At 44.8% G+C, this 20,334-nt stretch overlaps 1 protein-coding gene across 2 annotated transcripts in view; it reads left to right on the top strand.

Annotated features, from left to right (window-relative positions):
- Positions 1–19,899, top strand: part of LOC144668276 (transducin-like enhancer protein 3) — a 36,865-nt gene extending 16,966 nt beyond the window's left edge. The window contains exons 5-15 of one of the 2 annotated variants that reach the window (XM_078530096.1): positions 309–359; positions 1,732–1,884; positions 3,217–3,343; positions 4,363–4,529; positions 4,680–4,756; positions 5,453–5,702; positions 7,467–7,714; positions 9,411–9,558; positions 13,005–13,155; positions 16,315–16,391; positions 17,424–19,899. In XM_078530096.1, the coding sequence (XP_078386222.1) occupies positions 309–359; positions 1,732–1,884; positions 3,217–3,343; positions 4,363–4,529; positions 4,680–4,756; positions 5,453–5,702; positions 7,467–7,714; positions 9,411–9,558; positions 13,005–13,155; positions 16,315–16,391; positions 17,424–17,531 (1,557 nt within the window). In that variant the 3' untranslated portion in view covers positions 17,532–19,899. Of the gene's footprint in view, positions 1–308; positions 360–1,731; positions 1,885–3,216; positions 3,344–4,362; positions 4,545–4,679; positions 4,757–5,452; positions 5,703–7,466; positions 7,715–9,410; positions 9,559–13,004; positions 13,156–16,314; positions 16,392–17,423 lie in introns of both variants that reach the window. The other variant, XM_078530095.1, reaches the window with a different exon arrangement.
- The last annotated feature ends 435 nt before the right edge of the window (positions 19,900–20,334 follow it).

Here is a 20,334-nt window from a genome sequence, read left to right as displayed (position 1 = left end):
ATTTCCTACATTGCAACAGTGATAACATTTCAATAAGTACTTCACTGGCTGTAAAGCACTTTGTGACATCCCGAGGTTGTGTAAGGTGCTATATAAAGGCAAGTTCTTCTATGCTGCCTTGAGCTCTTTGATTTCCATTTCCATTTGGTATCCATTTAAACCTCCACCCCCACTCCAGCCACCTGCATTTGAAGCATTTCACTCTGAGGGTTGCTGTATGGAGCAGGTGCAGCAAGTGTTGGTTGTGAAATGAACGCAAGTCTTTTTTTAAGTGGACTTTGGCTGACTTCCGTTTCTCTCTTCTCTAGGACAGTGATGGTGATAAGAGTGATGACTTGGTTGTGGATGTTTCCAATGAGGTAAGAAACATTTTAATTGTTCTTCTCCTTGCACTGATAATATTCCTGGTGACTCTATATTTAATTTTTTTGGGGGGTGCTTGTGGGATTATCGGAGTAGAGGAGACTGCTATTTTAACATGTTGAGGTTCTTTTTAAGGAGCTTTGGGTCAATAATCTGACAACATGGATTTTTCAATATTGGTTAAGGGATTGGAGGGGTCTTCCCCCTCTCTGCCCAGTGTACTTCTCTTCTACCTCTTGAACCCAAAAGCTTTTGGAAGAGAATGAAATTATTGTCAAAATTGCAGGTTTTGCATCAAAGTTTGTTCCTGGGGGAGATTTTAACTTGTTTTATTTGTGTCTTGCCGAGAGAGATTCCCAGAGTTGCTCCTAATGTTTGTCTTCTGTTCACCTCTCTCCGTTACCCCTTTCCCATGCACCTAGTTTCTTTTGTACTTGTCATATAACCACCGGCCACATCCTTGAATAACTTGGCAGATGAATTTGCCACCTTGTGTGGTACTGGGCTCCCTGAACCCGCACAGTCTCTAACTCATTCCCTGGTTAGTGCCGACCTCATCCAAAATGGTAGCAGTCGGTCTCCGTGTTCGTGACAAAGAGAAGGGGGGAGTCGGCCGACGTTCCCACTCCTGATGTCCTCTACAGACTCCTATAGCACAGAAGGAGGCCATTGGGCCCGTCATGTTGGTGTTGGCTATTTGAAAGAGTTGTCTAATTAGTCCTGATCTCGCATCCCTGAAAACCTTTGTTTCAAGTTTCACTTTTTGCTGATGAATATGCGTCACCGCCCTTTGGAGAGTGCATTCCAGATCACACATGAGTTGCTGCGTTTAAACCTTCTCCTCCATCTCCCTTCCTACAGCAGTGACTACACCCCAAAAGCATTTCATTCGCCCGAGCGATTGGCTTATTGGCAGGCTCTTTCTAGGCTCACACTGCAAGGCCGCTTATTAGGGCGAGTTAGGGGAAGGCTGTCGGCATCCATGTAGCAGGAGACAGCGCCTTTGGAGGTGGCAGGGTGAGGGTTGGTGGGGGAAGAGAGAAAACTGTCAGGAAAGAAAGTGTTGGGGTTAACCTCCCTCCATGACCTTTGAAGGTTTGACCTTTTGAACTTGCTGTGCAATGCAATGCATGATGTGGGAGGGTTCGGAATGCTCTGTGACGAACTGACAGTATAACAACAAAGGAATTTTGCTGCAACTTTTCTGGTGGAAACAAGGCATTTTTTTTTTTGATTAAATTGCCTGAGAGTGAGTGTGTGCTCGTGTGAGTGAGTGCGTGTCTGCACATGCATTGCCTTTTCAACCGTGGCTTCATCTCCTTTTCCAGTGCCTCGTTTCAACTTGGCTTGTGTTTTTAAAAATTGCAGGACCCTGCTACGCCTCGTGTCAGCCCCACGCACTCTCCACGCGAGAATGGCCTGGACAAGGCCCGTGGAATAAAGAAGGACGCGCCCAACAGCCCCGCCTCTGTCGCTTCATCAAGCAGCACACCTTCATCAAAAACAAAAGATATGGGCCACGTGAGTGCAACGCGTTTCTGTTTTTCCACCCCCCGCACCCCCTCCCCAGCCTCTTCTAACCAAGGTAAAGACTTGGCCAGGATCACCTCGCCTTTTGAACTCACCACTTCAGTTTGAAAGGGTTTAAGTTCATTGCTTTGAGCCTGTCTGGAACTTGATGATTGAATCCTAATAAACGTAGCATAAATCATTAACCAAACTTAAAAAGGAATTCAGGAGATACTTCATGAGAGAGGGAAAGGAAACATGTGATTGGCTGAGATTAAGTAGTTCTGTTGAAGGGTCATGAGGACTCGAAACGTCAACTCTTTTCTTCTCCGCCGATGCTGCCAGACCTGCTGAGTTTTTCCAGGTAATTCTGTTTTTGTTTTGGTTTTCCAGCATCCGCAGTAGTTTTTGGTTTTTAGGATAGGAGGAGACTCATGTAGAGCGCAAACACCAACATGAACCAGTTGGGCTGAATGGCCATTTGTGCTGTAAATTCCGTGTATTCTTCTTAACCCAGTCCGTGGCTAGAATGAGGAACTTGCTACAACAAGGAGTACTTGATGTGAATAGTATTAATGCACTTAAGGTGAAGCTAGATAGACAAACACACGAGGGAGTGATGCTGCTTCAGTAGGAGGAGGTTTGCATGGAGCACAGACCAGCTGGGCTGAATTCTGTGCTATACATTGCTGTTTCTCTGCAACTGATGTTAGTGTTTTTTTAAAACACAAAAATCAACATAGGCATTTGGAAGGGCATTAGACACTAAGCTAGACCCAGAGAGCATGTGGATTACAGACTAACTCCTGTTTCACGATACTCATAACAGGAAATTATCAGCTGTTTCTCCCCCCCCGCCCGGCCCTATGTTTTGCACCCTTAGTGGTCGTTAGAAGTAATTTGTGATCACAGTTCATTGGGATAATTTTGGGGTGAAATCAGTGTCTCATTTGTAACAGGTGCAGCGATGGGCTTGTGTAAGAGTTCCACTATTTTGATGGAGGTGTCAGCTGTGGCTCAGTTCATAGCACCCTCACCTTTGAATCAGAGGGTTGTGGGTTCATGTCCCACTCCTGGAAAACCAAGAACTGTGATTGTACTCGAAAGAGTTACATTCTGTGGCTGTTGGTAACTCGAAAGAGTTTCCACTATTTTGATCACGCAGTAGAGAAGTTGATTCCTCTCGCAGATCCACAATATTACATGACGATCTTCTTAGAACCTTTATGAACTTATTTGGCTGTGAAATGATTGAAAGATCCTAAGGACCTGAAAGGCTTCTATACAAATACACCCACTGTCACTCTCCCTGTCTGTATTGAAACTTTTTCCCTTTTTTTACAGAACGACAAGTCATCGACCCCTGGGCTGAAGTCAAATACCCCAACTCCACGCAACGATGCCCCAACCCCTGGTACCAGTTCAACGCCAGGGCTGCGACCAGGGAAGCCCCCAGGCATTGACTCGCTAGGTAACTGTCCCTACCTTTGTGAAATGGACTCTGTTTGGCTTGTGCTCCATTGTTGAAGACTGAAAAATTACGCCCTACTTACAACCTACTCCCAGCAGTCCTGGGCACCACAACTTAGTGAGGATATGTTGACATTGGAAGAGAGTGCAGTGTAGATTTACAAAAATAATCCCTGAACTCCAAGGGTTAAATTATGAGGAGATATTACAGAACCTGGGGTTATATTCTGTGGAATTTAAAAGGTTGGGGGGTGATTTGATCAAAGTTCTCAAGACACTGATAGATAATGAAAAATAATTTCCACTGGTTTTGGAGTTCGGGACAAGGGTCACTGTCTAAAAATTGGGATGAAATTAGGAAAGACTTTTTCGCACAGAGTATGGGAGAGGTTTGGAAATCTGTCCCACAAATGACAATTGATGCTGAGTAAATTGTTTATTTTAACCCCTAGTGTAACGCAGAAATGACCTTTTATAATGTAATGTGGTAATATTTTACCCTCTCCCAGGTTCACCAGATAAGTGATGAATGAGTTTTCCCCTCACAATAGGCATTGCTCTGAATATGCTTGTGAAATGGCTTGGATTGTTTTTCCGATTTTAAGAGTGTTTTATGAATGCAGATTGGTGGGAGTTTTGAATGTGAGTGCAGGTGTGTGTGTGAGTCTGTGTCTACGTTTTTTTAGAGATGTGCTTAGGCGCGCCAAAGCTGGTTGAATATACCCCTGGAGTTTTATTTTTCAACCTTCCTACGAGTTCCCCCCCTGGATTTTTGCTCCCAGCGAATTCCTGGATATCAGTTTTTAATTCGGACACTCCAGGACAAATCTGGAGGGTTGGCAACCCGAGCTCCATTGGGCTGGTTTCCCGCGTTAACGGGGATCTAAATGCAAGTTGGTAGCATGTGCACACGCGAGCTTGTTGTGACGAGGCGCTACGTAAATGCAACTGCTCATCGATTGCCTGAGGAGTTACTGACCCCACCCCCCCCCCCTCTGCCTTGTGTGTTTTGGTTTCCAGCACCGACTCTTCGAGCACCGATTTCGCTGGCGGGCTCCTATGCCCCCTTCGCCATGATGTCCCACCATGAAATGAACGGCACTTTGACGAGTCCCGGGGCGTATCCCGGCCTCCACAGCATCTCGCCGCAGATGAGCGCCGCTGCAGCAGCCTATCGATCTCCTATGGTGAGCTTTGGAGGTGTACGTAACAAACTTCACTCTCTCTTAGCACAATTACTCCAGATTTTTTTTCCCTAAATTTTAAAAGCATGCCTTTTACCGGCAGCGCGTGTCGGAGAACGTAAACTGAATAGTGCTTTGCATCTCTCGGAACAGGTTGGCTTTGATCCTCACTCCCACATGAGAACTCCGGGGCTCCCTGCCAGTCTCGCTGCCATACCTGGAGGGAAACCGTAAGTCGTTTTAATCCCTTTTTTTTGGTAATTTCGGAGTTTATTTTTTTAAAGCCGCCGGTCTTAAGTCCACTTACCCTTAAAACGATAAGAATCGGGAGCTCGGGCGGGGCCGAGAGTACAGGGAACCTTTTGCGTTATCTCTCGACAGTTACTTGGTGAGAAGTGGGGGTCCTTTTCCTCGGAGCAGAAAGGGTTAAGAGGAGATTTAATTGAGATGCTCCAAAATCGTGAGCAGCTTTGATAGAGTCGATAAGGAGAAGTTGCTTCAACTAGCAGGAGGGTCGGTCACCAGAGGGCACCGATTTAAGGCGATCGGTAGAAGAAACCGAGGCAACGACCAGATCCTTTATTCCCGCAATGAGTTGCTGTGATCTGGACAGCGCTGTCTGTAAGGGTAGTTAGTGGGAGCAGGCTCAATAATAACTTCCAAAAAGGAATTTGATAAACACTTGAAGGGCAAAACTGGGCCATGGGCGTGGGATTAATTGGATAACCCTTGCAAAGAGCCAGTGAAGGCGTGATGGGCTGAATGGCCTCCTCCTGTGCTGTAAGATTCTATTTGCAAGCCTCATAGAGGCCCTTGTGATTTTTGTGAATACCGGTTATGTCCCAGGACAGCCTAGTGTGTGTGAATTTTTTTAAATCGTGAACCTGTGTTTTGTTCCATTTTTAAAAATGTAATCTTCCCTCCAGAGCCTATTCCTTTCACGTGAGTGCAGACGGACAGATGCAGCCAGTGCCGTTTCCCCCTGATGCCCTCATTGGACCAGGCATCCCTCGTCACGCCCGGCAGATCAACACCTTGAACCACGGCGAGGTGGTGTGCGCTGTCACCATCAGCAACCCCACGAGGCACGTGTACACCGGAGGCAAAGGCTGCGTCAAAATCTGGGACATCAGTCAACCCGGCAGCAAGAGTCCCGTGTCCCAGTTAGACTGTCTAGTAAGTGGAACGAGGGGAGGGTGGGGAAGGGTCAGTTTGAGGTGGTTTGGAGAATTGAGAGTGGCGCTGCCATCAGGGGTGGGGCCTTTTATGAAGAGCCCGTGTGGTTTAATATCGGCTCAAAGGAGCTTCTGAGGTTTGGGGAACCAGGGAGGAATCTCTCTTTAAATAAAAATAAAATACCGCGACTGCTGGAAATCCGAAATAAAGACGGAAAGTGCTGGAAAAATTCAGCAGGTCTGGCAACATCTGTGGAGAGAGAAACAGAGTTAACATCGAGTCCAACGTGACTCTTTAGAACTGGAGTTAACAGTTGAATGGTGACCGTGAAACCATTGTCGATTGTTGTAAAAACTCATCTGGTTCTCTCGTGCCCTTTTAGGGAAGGAAATCTGCTGCCCTCGCCTGGTCTGGCCCACATGGCTAACTCTTAAAAATGCCTCCTGAACAAGGGCAATTAGGGATGGGCAATAAATGCTGGCCTAGCCAGCGATGACCACACCCCACAAATTAATTATTTTTTTTTAAAAATGGTGGTGATTGAGGGATAAATATTGGCCAAGACACTTGGGAGATCTCCCTTGCTCTTCGAAATAACTCCACGGGATCTTTGTGTCTGCCGGAGAGGGCAGAGGGGGCCTCAGTTTAAAGGTCTCTTCTGAAAGACGGTATTTCTGACAGTTCTGGATTTTAGTGCTCGAGACTCTGGAGGTGGGAGGGGGGAGGAACTCAAACCCACAATCTTCTGACTTGAGGCAAGAGTGTTACCTGCTAAGCCACGGCTTCCTTGTTTACCAGCTGGACACCGGAGCTAAAAAACACATTGAATCATTCAAGTACCAAATGGACGGATTGTTGTGGAGATTGTAGCTTCTTACTGAGCTACTGATTGAGGACGAGCTAAACGTTCTCCCTCAACCAGATCTATCTTGTGAACTATAGTTAATTTCCTGAAAGATTGCTTGTACTGACCTATTTTTCTAAAGAAAAGAGGACGAAATAAAATAGACATTACCCTAATTGAATGGCAGGATAGTCTAGCTTTTTTGGCCCTCTGAGATCTGATGTTAATGTGTCAGTCTCAGGCATTTTGAAAGAGATTAAATTAACAGTTTGCAAGGATTTATAATGATTGATTCGACCTCTGGAGGGTCTTGGAGTGAAAGGCGCTAAAACGTGTAGAGCAGCAAAGTGTGGGGTTGATCAAACCCAAACCATTTGGGGGAACTCAGGAGCCCGCTGCTCGAGAGAGAAAACCAGCTTTTCCAATTCAAGTAGAACCCTTACAAACTGGAGGAGGCCATTCAGCCCACCACACTTCTGTTATTCAATTGGACATTGGCAATCATTAATTCTCTTGCCTAACCCTAACCAATCTCAGTTTTGAAGTTTTTCAAATGACCTAACCTCGCCTTTTTTAGGGGAGAAAGTTCCAGATTTCCACTACCCTTGATGTGACGTGTTTCCTCCCATCACTCCTCATTTTAAGGTTATGCCCCCTTTGTTCTAGACTCTTTTTAACATCCATCCAAAAGAGCAGACTGGGCCTCAGTTTAATATCATGAAAAGGCATCTCCAACACAGTAGCACTCCCTCAGTACTGCACTGGGCGTTTTGGCTGAAATGTTGTGCTCCAGTGGGACTTGGCCTGACAACCCCATGATTCTGAAGAGAGGCCTTCCTGCTGAGTCAAGGCTGGGCCATCCACAGAAGTGGTGCCCTCTGTAGTATCTTGTCTAACTTGACTTTTCCTCTCCTCCCTAGAACAGAGATAATTACATCCGTTCCTGCAAACTTCTACCTGATGGCCGCACGCTGATCGTAGGAGGTGAAGCGAGCACACTAACGATATGGGACCTCGCCTCCCCCACGCCGAGGATCAAGGCTGAGCTCACATCCTCCGCGCCGGCCTGCTACGCTCTGGCGATCAGCCCCGATGCTAAAGTCTGCTTCTCCTGCTGCAGCGACGGCAACATAGCCGTCTGGGATCTACACAACCAAACGCTCGTCAGGTGAGGCTGCTGGCTGGTTTACCAAACTGAGACCCAGTTCATCTCTCCTGCTGCTCAGAAAGGAGGAGCTTTTGTTTCCTGTGCTGGCGCTTTAGGGGCTGTGGGCATTGAGTAGGGGCAGTGGGACTGACTAGATTGCCCTAGAGAGCTGGCATGGACTCAATGGGCTGAATGGCCTCCTTCTGTGCCATAATGACTTTATGAATGAGCTGTTGTGGTCTATAGCGGTTGAGACATTGTCCTTCCATCCAAGTTCTAATAGCCCTTTTAATGCACCATTGCCCAGTGGCCACCAGCATCAGCAGGTGTACATGGACTGGCCTCAACTGCTGACCCTTATCATCCCAACTTGCACAACTTGAGTAAAATATCCATTGGCATCTGCCACCTCTACCTGACAAGGTACTGGCACCCGATAGTTTGGGACCCTGTATGCGAGTAACTTGAGACATGATGTGTGGGGAGTGGACCGTGCCTCAGGAGCAGCTGGTAACTTTGGATGTATGGTTCCCAAAGTTCTCCATCGTTGGGGGGGAGGGTTTTTCTCACCTCATGTCTGGGTCTGTTGTAGACTCACTGATAGAGCTTGATCACTGATTAGTCAACAATTCCATTATTGTTGTATCGTGGGATGGTAGAAGGTGAATTAGATGGACCCTGGCCAATTTGTAACTAGCAATTCCTATATCTGGTACCCTGAGCTGACGAGGTGTGGGCCCACATCTGACACTTCCACCTACCGAGGACAGAACCTACAGGAAAAGACCAGTCAAAAGTGGGTATTTTCTCCTGTGGCTGGGTGAATTTTATGTCAGTAGTACCTCGTGCCCTGCATTCCCAACTCTGAGATATGGGGAAGAATTCGCCCCCCCACCCCCACTACCCCTACTATGCTATGCGCTCCCTGTGTAGGTGGGGTGGGGGGATTCCCTCAGCCAAGAGTGAGCTCTGTTGCGCATGCGCTTGAAAGAGCTCACTCACCTCCCTGAGGCTAAGTGCTGCTTCAGGGAGATCGGTGCCAAATTAAAAAATGGTCAAGGTGCACAAACAAAATTTCCCTGACATGTCCCCTCATGAGACACTGTCACGTGAGTTGTGACACGTCCATCACTTTAAATCAAACATTTATTAAATTTTTAAAAACCCTCATGAACCTCATCCATGGGCGGGATGAGGTTTCCATGCTTTCTCTGAAGCCCGCCAGGGCTCCCGGCCTGCCCACCAACCTTAAGATTGGACGGGCAGGTCCATTAATTATCTAATTACTTTTTTAAATGGCCTCAATTGGCCGTTGACAAGTCGGCAGGCGCACAGCTGATTCGGCTGCGCCCCTACCGACCCGAGAATTGAAATGACGCGGAGTGACATCGGGAGTTCCGCCTGACATCATCCCCATGTCATTTTACACATCAGCGACTGGGCCCCGCCCCCCTGCTCACCGATCTAAAGATCCTGGCCATGGAGAAAGTTCTAAATATTCGCTTATCTTCCTCTAACATTCAATTTAAGCGAGAGTGCATCAGCCTGGGTGTCTCTGCGATGATTGGGGGCTTAATATTCAATCCACTCCTTGTCACTTAGGTCTGGGAATCGTGTAAGGGGGAGAAATAAATTGTTGTGTGTGCTGGGTGGAGTGAAGTGGGTGGGGAGTGACAGTTCATGATGAAAATGGAATGTCCTTGTGTGGTTTTGTTAGGCAATTCCAAGGGCACACAGATGGTGCAAGTTGTATCGATATCTCTCACGATGGCACAAAGTTATGGACAGGTGGCCTGGACAACACAGTGAGGTCCTGGGACCTGCGAGAAGGGAGGCAACTCCAGCAACATGACTTTACCTCACAGGTGAGTGTCTGACCGTAAATGGAGCCAGTGTGGTCTTATCCCCTGGGACTGGTATTGGTAGGTGTCCAATCCCATTAACTGTTGAAAGAAGCATTTAATTACATAACAGTGTAACTTGTTGAAACTGCTGCCACTCAACCTTCTCTTCCTGGTCTGATTATTTCCCAATTTACATTGTTCCCACTCGACCTACAGGCAAGACAATAGGGGACGTGTCATTTAAGCAATACACTGTGGCCTTGTCCAAATATAGTACTTATGCAACAAAGGATTGCTCCCATCACTGTTACATCAGTACCTCGCTCTATCATACAGCTCACTCTGTCCTCTCCAACAAACCCAGGATTTTAAGGACTAGTTATATGGCTAGGGCTTTGCACATCTGTTTGTTAAAATGTTGGTGGGTCGCATTTATTAATCCTTCAGTTACCATCAAATCCAAAGGTACAGAACAGGAGGATGACATTTGGCACATCACTGATGTTGTTTTGGCCCTGCCTACTATCATCTCCCTTCCCTGCTCTATCCACATCTCTTCTACATTCTATGAGTAATGGGGTAAGAGAGAGCTTTACCTGTCAGAGCGCAGTCAGCAATACCCCAAACCTTTACCTGTCTGTAGCGTGAATTCATAAGGTTCCCACAAAATCAGTTGCCGCCTGAATAACTACTTGTCTTAAATTGCATAGAATCTGCGACATTGAAATAGGCCATTCGGTCCTGCTGGTCTATATCAGTGTTTATCTTCCACGTGGGTCTCCAGCCACTCTGCTCATCCAACACACATTCTCCTATTCCTTACTTCCTCACGTTTACCTAGTTTCTCCTTAAGTACATCTATACTATTGCCTCACTCACTGCATGGAGTAGCAAGCTCAACATGAGCTCCACAATTCTAACATTCTCTAGGCTTGTGGGATTGGTGGACAACAATTCTTCTCCTCCATTCCTTCCTTTTTCTCTTGAAAAATCCTTCGACCAGCAATTCTGCTAACCGCTGGAAATGACCCATGCTAATTACCCCTTCAAAACCCTTTTTATATAATGATTTGTCTACATGTAACATTGCATCTCTCAAAGTTCTTCATTGGCCTTCCAGCCCTTGGAGATTGTAAAAAGCTTATAAATAAGAGTTTGTTCTTTTATATAATTTTGGAAAACCTGTATTCAATCTGTGCTCAACATTGAGTCTACAGCACAGAAACAGGTCATTCGGTCTATGTTGGAATTTATCCTCTACACAATTTGCCTCCCACACCACCTCTTCTCACCTATCAGCATATCCCTCGATTCCCCCGTGCCTGTCTAGATTTTGATCCCCATAGAGACTGATAACTTTTTAAAAGAAATTTGAATTTCCAGTTAACAGCTGAAAGGATGATGCAACAAGATTTCATGTCTTAAGACTTTTACTGTGACGTAAGCTATCGACTAAACAATATCTTTGTGGGCAATTTATATTTTAAACCACAAAACAGAACGTTCCCTTTTTTCTTATAACAGAACTGAAAACGCACTTTACAGATATACTTTCCTGCCCTTTAACTAGACATTCAATTTTCCAGGAACCATTCCAAGGTGAATCTTTGCTTCCAAGGGTTTACTTTGTTCTTTTCCTTTCTCGGCCTGCGTCCTTTTTAATCTCAGAAACTCTCCTTCACAGTGAGTGTTTCTTTTCCTCCACAAGCTGGACAAATCTTCCAGCTTTGTTTTAACTCCCCATGAATTTGGTCTTTTCGATCTGAACTTGAGCTCCCACCCGCATTCCTGCATGGTGAAGCAGAGCATCTTGCCACCTATAGCTGCTCTCCCTCTCTCTCTGCCCCAGATCATAGAACCATAGAACACTACAGCACAGAAAAACAGGCCATTCGGCCCCTTCGAAATATTATTCCGCTAGTCCCATTGACCTGCACCCAGTCCATAACCCTCCAGACCTCTCCCATCCATGTATCTATCTAATTTATTCTTAAAACTTAAGAGTGAGCCCGCATTTACCATGTCAGATGGCAACTCGTTCCACACTCCCACCACTCTGAGTGAAGAAGTTCCCCCTAATGTTCCCCCTAAACCTTTCCCCTTTCACCCTAAAGCCATGTCCTCTCGTGTTTATCTCTCCTAATCTAAATGGAAAGAGCCTACTCGCATTTACTCTGTCTATACCCCTACCCCTCATAATTTTGTAAACTTCTATCAAATCTCCCCTCATTCTTCTACGCTCCAAGGAATAAAGTCCTAACCTGTTTAATCTTTCCCTGTAACTCAACTCCTGAAGACCCGGCAACATCCTAGTAAATCTTCTCTGCACTCTTTCAATCTTACTGATATCCTTCCTGTAGTTAGGCGACCAGAACTGCACACAATACTCCAAAGTTGGCCTCACCAATGTCTTATACAACCTCACCATAACATCCCAACTCCTATACTCAATACTTTGATTTATGAAGGCCAGTATGCCAAGAGCTTTCTTTACAACCCTATCCTAGCAGATTTAACTTGTCTTGAAAGTTTCAGGGGTATCTGAGAAACTAGTCCTCTTTCAAAGCCAACTCCATGGCAACATGAATCACATGGGCCTTGTATCCAGGTAGAAATGCTGAATAGCTATTCTTGAACCCTAGCACTCTTTTATCTTGGAAGCAAATGGACTGTTTAAAGCACAGCTGTTTACAATGCAACATTCTCAACACTTCTTTCTGGGACTTTGAGATCCACAGTCTATCCACTGTTAGCACACAACTGCCATTATCTCCAACTGTAAACACCTTGCACCTTCTTCCCAGTAAAACAATCTGGGCATCCTTATTCTCTAACAATCAAACCGCCCAGGCTTGCTGTCAGGCAAACGTCGGAGCAGGTCATGTGACCCCCTTCATGGGCCCAAAACATAACAATCTTATAAATCTCATAATTGTAGCAATTTCCCTTTCAGGCTATTAGTTCCAAATTCCCACCATTCTCTGGGTAAGGAAGTTTCTCCTGAATTCCCTATTGGATTTATTAGTGAGGATCATATTTATGACCTCTGCTTTTGGACTTCCCTACAAGTGGAAGCATTTTCTTTGTTTACCATTCAGTATCTTAAAGACCTCTGTCAGGTCACTCTCTTCAGCCTTCTCTAAAAGCGGAAAGCGCCCCAGGCTGTTCAGCCCCTTTTTCTGTTAAGTATATCCTCCCAGTCCTTGTGAATTTCTTTTCTTTGCACCTTCACCAATGCTTCTATAGTTTTATAATATGGAGACCAGAATGATTTCCAAATGTGACCAAAGCAAAGTTCTCCAAGTTTTGACATAACTTTTCTGCTTTATAATCCTATCCCTATAGAAATGAACCTAATTGATTTGGTTTACATGTGTAATGCCTTATTAACCGCCTTCTGTTCAACATTTGCAGGCTTCCACTGGCATTAGCCATCACTGAATTTTTGTCTTCCCCTTCCTGTGCAGATCTTCTCTCTAGGCTATTGCCCTACTGGTGAGTGGTTAGCAGTGGGTATGGAGAGCAGCAATGTGGAAGTACTGCATCACACCAAGCCCGACAAGTATCAGCTTCACTTGCATGAGAGCTGTGTCCTATCACTTAAATTTGCATACTGTGGTAAGTGGAGAGTTTGAATTTTTTCCAGGCTGTGGTGATTTTTACTTCTACCCCCTGAATTCCCTACTGGATTTAGAGGATCTTAGATCTAGTATTGTGCCATGAGGCAGGGTTAATTAGTAATGTCCTCTTAGTAAAAGATCCACTGGGAAATAGTGATCATAACGTGGATTTGATTCCATATTAGGTTTGAAAATGATGTACTCCAATCACAAATAATAAACTTCAGCTTAAACAAAGCCAATGCCATAGGTGTCAGGGTGGAGCTAGCTAAGGTTGATTGGGTAAATAGACTAAAAGGTATGGTGATAAATAAACAGTGGGAAACATTTAAAGAAACAATTCAAAATGTTCAACAAAAACATTTTATTGCAAAACAAAACTCTCAAGAATGATCTATCTGACTTACTAAGAAGGCTGAGGATAATAGATTAGAAGAGGATTATAAGGTTGCGAAGAATATTAGTAAGTCTGAGGATTGGGAATGTTTTAGAAACCAGCAAAGGGGGCCATCAAAAACTTGATGAAAAGGGGAAAAAATAGAACCCGAGAGTAAAGTATCCAGGAATATAAAAACAGATTGTAAAAACTTTGTATAAGTTTTTACAAAACTTTGTATAAGAAGGCAGAGACAAACTAAAGTAAACATTACTTGGTCCCTTAGAAGCAGAGAGGAGAAATTATGTTGGGGAATGAGAAAATGGCAGAGACCAAATATTTTGTTTCTGCCTTCATAGGTGACACGAGTTGCATTACCAGAAATAGAGGGTGACCTAGGGCCTAATAAAAGTGAGGAAATTAAGATAATTAATATCAGAAGAGAAAAAGTGCTAGAGAAACTGAAGGGGTTAAAACCCCCAGGACCTGATGGCCTACATCAGAGGTAGATGAAGAGATAGTGGATGCATTGGCTACGATTTTACAAAATTCCCTAGATTTTGGAATGGTCCCAGCAGATTGGAAGTTAGCAAATGTAACACTGCTATTCAGGAAAGGAGGGAGATAGAAAACCGGAAATCAGTTAACCTTACGTCAGTCATCGGGAAAGTGCTGGAATCTACTATTAAGGAAGTTTTAAGGATGCACTTGGAAAAGCATGTAATAAAACCATGTTGACATGTTCTATGAAAGGGAAATTCTGTTTGACAAACTTATTAGAGTTTTTTGATGATTTTTAACTAGTAGGGTAGATAAAAGGGAACCAGTAGACGTAGTATAATTGGATTTCCAAAAAAGCATTCAAACAGGTGCCACTCAAGATGGATGACCTTGAGTGTGGCAGTCGGTGGCTAGAAGGAAGCGATCACTGAACAAAATGGGTAATATGGAGAAGAGCAAGAAGATCTTTGTACAGAAACGTGCACAAAGTCACACTGAAAGTGGAGGCAAATGCAATACTGGGCCACACCTGTCTGGTTTATTTGGACGCAAGACTGGCCAGGCTGAAGGATTTCCCCACCTTTTTGTTTTGTTTGCTTCAGTTTATTACCTGCCCTGAGGACACATTTGGGATTTACCTGGAGAATCCGAAGAAATATGTCCCATGAACAAAAATTATCTTTGCAGCTTGATAGCTGATCTCAAATCTGCCACAACCAAATAACAAGATAAGACCATAAGACACAGGGACAGAAATTAGGCCATTCGGCCCATCGAGTCTGCTCCGCCATTCAATCATGGCTGATAAGTTTCTCAACCCCATTCTCCCGCCTTCTCCCCATAAACTTTGATCCCCATTACCAATCAAGAACCTATCTATCTCGGTCTTAAATACACTCAATGACCTGGCCTCCACAGCCTTCTGGGCTCATTCAGTTGGGGTGATATATTTGCAGATTGATTAAGGAATAGAGTGTGGGGATAAATGGGACACTTTTTCAAGTTGGCAGGCTGGGACCAGTTGAATGCCAAAAGGATCAGTGCTGGGGCCTCGGTTATTTGCAATTTATATTGATGACTTGGACAAAGAAACGGAGAGTGATGTATCTAAGTTTTCTGATAATATAAAGCTAGGCGGAAATGCAAGTTGTGACAAGGACACAGATGATAACCAGATAAGTGAGGGGGTAACAAGATGTCAGATGGAGTATAATGTGGGGAAGTGTGAAATTATTCACTTTGGTCATAAGAATAGAAAAGCAGAATATTTTTTAAAAGGCGCAAAACTTGTAATTGTTGTGTTTAGAGTGACTTGGGTGTGCTCGTACAAGGAACACAAAAAGATAGCGTGTGGGTATAGCAAGCAATCAGGAAAGCAAATGGCATGTTGGGCTTTATTGCAAGGGGTTTGGAGTAGAAGAATAAAGAAGTCCGGCAACAGTTGTACAGGGCTTGGCTGAGACCACATTTGGAATACACTGTGTAGTTTTGCTTTCTATATTTAAGGAAGGTTGTACTTGCACTTGAGGTGGTACAGTGAAGGTTTACTAGATTGGCCCTGGGATGAGATGGGTTGCCCCATGGTGAGTGCCTGAGTAGATTTGGTTCATGATCGCCAGGGTTTAGCAGAAGGGGCGGTGATCTTGTTTGAGGCATTCAGGAATAATGAAGGGGCGTGATAGGGTAGGTACTGAAAGGTGGTTTCTCCTGGCTGGGGAATCTAGAACTTGGGCGCACAGTCTCAGCATTTAGGGCTGAGGTGAGGAGAAATGTCTCCACTCAGGGTTGAGTGTCTCTGGAATTCCCTACCTCTCTGGTTGTGGGTGCTCCATCACTGAATATATTGAAGACAAGACAGAATTTTGGTGTCTCGGAATTGAAGGATATGGGGAGCGGGCTGGAAAGTGGAGTTAAAGCCCAAGATCAGCCATAATCATGTTGAATAATGGCTTGTCGCGCTGTATGGCCTTCACCTGCTCCTATTTCTTATGTCCTTATTTTCAGTGACTACCTTTCTTGATGACCCCTAGTTTTGAAATTACCCCACAAATGGGAACAACATCTCCACATCTACCCTATCGAACCCTCTTATAATTTTAAAAACTGCTATTAGGTCACCCCTCAGCCTTTTCTATCTTAAAAAATATCCAGTCTGTTGAGCCTTTCCTGATGGTTATGAACTGATTCAATTAAAGAATTGGAACAAATAATTTATTTATATAAGAGAATAAGATTCTGATAACACTTTTTAAAAAAAAATGTATGTTCTGTTCTTTATAGGTAAGTGGTTTGTCAGCACTGGTAAAGATAACCTGCTCAATGCCTGGAGAACACCATATGGTGCCAGTATATTCCAGGTAAGAGGAGGCATCATTTGGTGCCCGCAAAGGCTTTTTGATGTTTCCTTCATTGTCTTGTTTCTCTTCTCTTCTCCAGCAAATAAGTCCTTCGTAATTTTAATTTTTTTCTTTTAAATAAGGAAAAATAAAATGAGCCCACAGACACAGAACATTCCAAGTTCAACTCTTTTATTTTTTCCTTCCTTCCTCGCCCACTTCTGGATGAGCTCCCTCAGTGAGAGGCGAGTTTGGGATTCTAGAATTGACCTCAGTGCTGTTCGGTTTATACCCCTGCACGGGGTCATCCCTTGGATGTGTCCTCTGCCTCCAGCCACCCTGCCCCGGCTCTCTCGTCATTGGCTGCCTGACCCGCCCCATCTTCCCACAGCCAATTGGAAAGAGAACAGGTTTTCCATTGTCTGATTGGATGTTTCTTGACTGTCTTGTGACATCACCTCACTAGTTTTAAGGCTAGTGAGCAATAGCGTACAAAGATTTTTTTCTTAGAGCTGAATCTCCCAATCCTGGGAGCTTCAGGCCAAATACAGAACATTAGACCCAGAAGGAGACCATTCAGCCTATTGAGTCTGTGCCTGGAATAGTCCTGCTCCTGATCAGAGCCCAGCCACTCCTGATGGAAAGTGTTTGTCCTTGTGTTTTGGGTGTAGGGTGAGGAGCTGATGTGCGGAGTGATGCCCTCTGCAGTTGAATAGCCTGTTATTCCCTGACTGGGCTCACTCTTTCCTGAAACCGTGATACAATTGGAGAGCGTTTCAGAGTAGAAGGCGTAATCGACTAACATGGGCACGAAACAGCGAATCTCTTCCGGGTTAATTGTATTCCACCTTGGGACTTATTCTTGCCAATGCTGCCCTTGCCAAAAAGATGGTCCCTATCTCAACCATGCCTTGTGAAAAAGGGTGCTGGCTAACGAGGGGTGTGACCATAGTATGAGGGCATAGAAAATGTAAAGAAATATCATTTAATTTCTTACCAGCTCATGTCCTTTCTAAAACCGTGTATTTTCTTCCCCTCCCCTTCCCGCTCTAGTCAAAGGAATCATCATCTGTTTTAAGTTGTGATATCTCAGCTGATGATAAATACATTGTCACAGGATCGGGTGACAAGAAAGCAACAGTCTATGAGGTCATCTACTGAAGACAGCAGGACTACAGCGGCACTTTAAACTGTGGGATTCAGGGACCGATTTGCTCTGGTTCAAAATAACAGCTTTTAAAAATGAGAAGGAACGTATTTGGCATTGCAGTCAACCTAACGAGGCCTAGTTTACAATAGATTGCTTGTCTGGGATATGCAGGATTTGAGCTGCCTTTCCGGCTGTGAAGAAAGGCTTGTGGTGGCCTGTTTTGAATCTGAAATATTTTGAGGTTCATGATTTCTCCGAGACTTGGGAGTTGAAGACTTTTTTTCTTCATTTAACCTAATGGAGGTAAATCTGTTGAGCACAGAAGAGGCACTGCACCCGCTGAGGGGGCGAGTGCTTTTGCGAGAGGGATGCTTTTGAACTTCGGAATGAAGCAGTGCTTCATCTGCTATGGACATATTACATGTACTGTAAATAACGTGGTGACAGTGGGAGATTTCCTCTGCGTGACCCTGGGTGTGTCCGAGCACGTTCTGGGTGTCGACGCAGTGGAACGCGAGCATGGCACCAGCTTCTCGGACAAACCCGGTGAGGTTTGAATCTTTTTCACGGCGGGAGAGGAACGATAAAGGTGCTTTAGAAGTTTGCCACTGAAACCGGAAGAGAATTTGTTCATCTGAAAAAGAATGGACGGGGGAGGTTGTGCGGGGGGGAGGGCGGGGGAGGAGGAGGGAGGGAGAAGGGGCAACCTTAAAAGTGCAAGTTCCTACCAATGGCCCGTCAAATCCTCAAGTGTCCACTTTTGATTCAAGTGCAACGTTGTTGTCGAGTGGCACCTCTTTTCCCCCTCCCTCGCTCCCCTCCCTCCCTTCCTGCTCCTCCTCCCTCCTTTCCTCTGTCCGTCGTCTGTCCTTCACTCTCCTCCCTCTCTGCTTCCAGGAGGGAGAGAAGGAAATGAATATAATGCAATGTTGGTGACACTGCTCAGGGAATCTGCAGAATGGATTTGAGTCTTTTTTTTCAATTTGCCTCCTGAATACAAACGAGGAAAAATTCTTTGAAACTACTGATCAAGAATACAGACTTTTCAAAGTGATTTTTTAAAACAAAAAGTCTGCCAACAAATTTCAACCCCCACCCCGCCCGACCCCGCCCATACCATGGCTTTCTCTGCTTCAGGCAATCAAATGCACACCATCTAGATTCTGTTTTAATCTGGTCTGTATATGTTTAAATCCCAGATCGCCAGTGGTGCAGTATTACTGCAAATAAGAGTCTGTTTTATTTTTACTTTTTAATCGAGCAGCAAGAGTGAAGTACTGCAAAGTCGCGTCTGTCTGTGTGCGCGTCTGTCTGTGTGCGCGTCTGTCTGTGTGCGCGTCTGTCTGTGTGCGCGTCTGTCTGTGTGCGCGTCTGTCCTGTTTTCCCTTTGCTACTTTTGGGTACTGGCTATATTTTATGTTTCTGTTAGATTTGTCCTGGAAAATGCTGTTCCAAAGAGCAATGGGGATTGCTTCTGAGTGTTTTCTGAGGAGAGGTGGGTGGGTCTGTCCATGTGTGTGTTGGTGGGGGAGACTGTATGGTGCCAATATTGAACAACCTGATACTTTCATCCCTCCCACATGGTAGAGACTTTGACCCCATTGCTGTGGCTCTCCCTTTCTCCCTGGCTCCATTCTCTCAGACCTGCTTTTTCCCTTTGCTTTGACAATTGGAGCTCTTCAATGCTCATAACATTGCTCTGTCTCTGATTTGATACCTCCCCTCACGCCCTTTGGTTTGGGGATGAGGTGTAGGAGAGAAGATCCTTCTCTTTCTGCTTGTTTTTCTTCCACTCGTCCTTTACATTGTTTTCTTCCTCTTCCAATTTTACTGCTTTGTAACTTCAGTGTAACTTGCTGCGAGTCACCAGCAGTGACCTGTGTCCCAGTTGTACCAGGGCTCAGTGATGGTCACGGAGTGGCAGTTTCTATGAAAGTATAAATGGCGACCCTTAGTCACTAACATTGCTCAAGAACCAAGTTAGTTTAGTTGTGTTCTGAGTTTCCGTGGGCTAACTTTGCTGATTCATTTTTCTCTTGTTTTCTAAATGTAATTGAGCAATTGATACAATGTTGATTAACTCCCTCCCATCCAACCCCAACCCCAAGATAAAATAATTGGCAGGACTTGTTTTGGATTAACTTTTTTTTTTCCTAATGCTTGTGTCTAAATTGTTTCTTTTTTTTTCTAAATAAACACAAAACTGAGCAGAAATGTACATAATGTGGAAATGCTGGTGACTGAGTCATTCAGAAACCACTTAGCAAGTTGGTGAAGTGTTTAAGTCTAAATCATCAACACCAGAGTATGTAGCAACTTAACTTTGTGATTTCAGAAGACGATGTACAGTTGTTAATAATTCAATAAAAGTTTTTTTTTAAAAAAAACAATGATCTACACATGATGGGGAAACCTTGTGAAGTTCTCAGACATTTTGTCGAATTGAAACTGAAAGGTTTGGTTCCGGCTGTCAGGTGGGTGGATTGGAGCGCGAGTTTAAAGACTTGCTTTGCTGCTCAAAAGTTGACTGTAGTCACAACCTTACCACCACATGCCAAATTTCACCCCCGAGAAAATTCATGGCTATTAAGGCAGAGTTAGTATTGGACAGTATCTATCCCCAGGGTTCCTCACTCTCTCTGGATGCATTCTATGCATCATCCTAATGATCTCCCACTATCAGTAGAGCTTGGGCACAGGGGATCCAATGGGACAAGTGCTTGGGCACAGGGGATCCAATGAGACGAGCGCTTGGGCACAGGGGATCCAATGGGACGAGCGCTTGGGCACAGGGGATCCAATGGGACGAGCGTT

Source organism: Cetorhinus maximus, chromosome 26 (genome assembly GCF_964194155.1).
Source record: "Cetorhinus maximus chromosome 26, sCetMax3.hap1.1, whole genome shotgun sequence".
Taxonomy (NCBI): domain Eukaryota; kingdom Metazoa; phylum Chordata; class Chondrichthyes; order Lamniformes; family Cetorhinidae; genus Cetorhinus; species Cetorhinus maximus.
The sequence above is the reverse complement of the archived record's forward strand: the minus strand, read 5'-3'. Positions and strand labels throughout refer to the sequence as shown.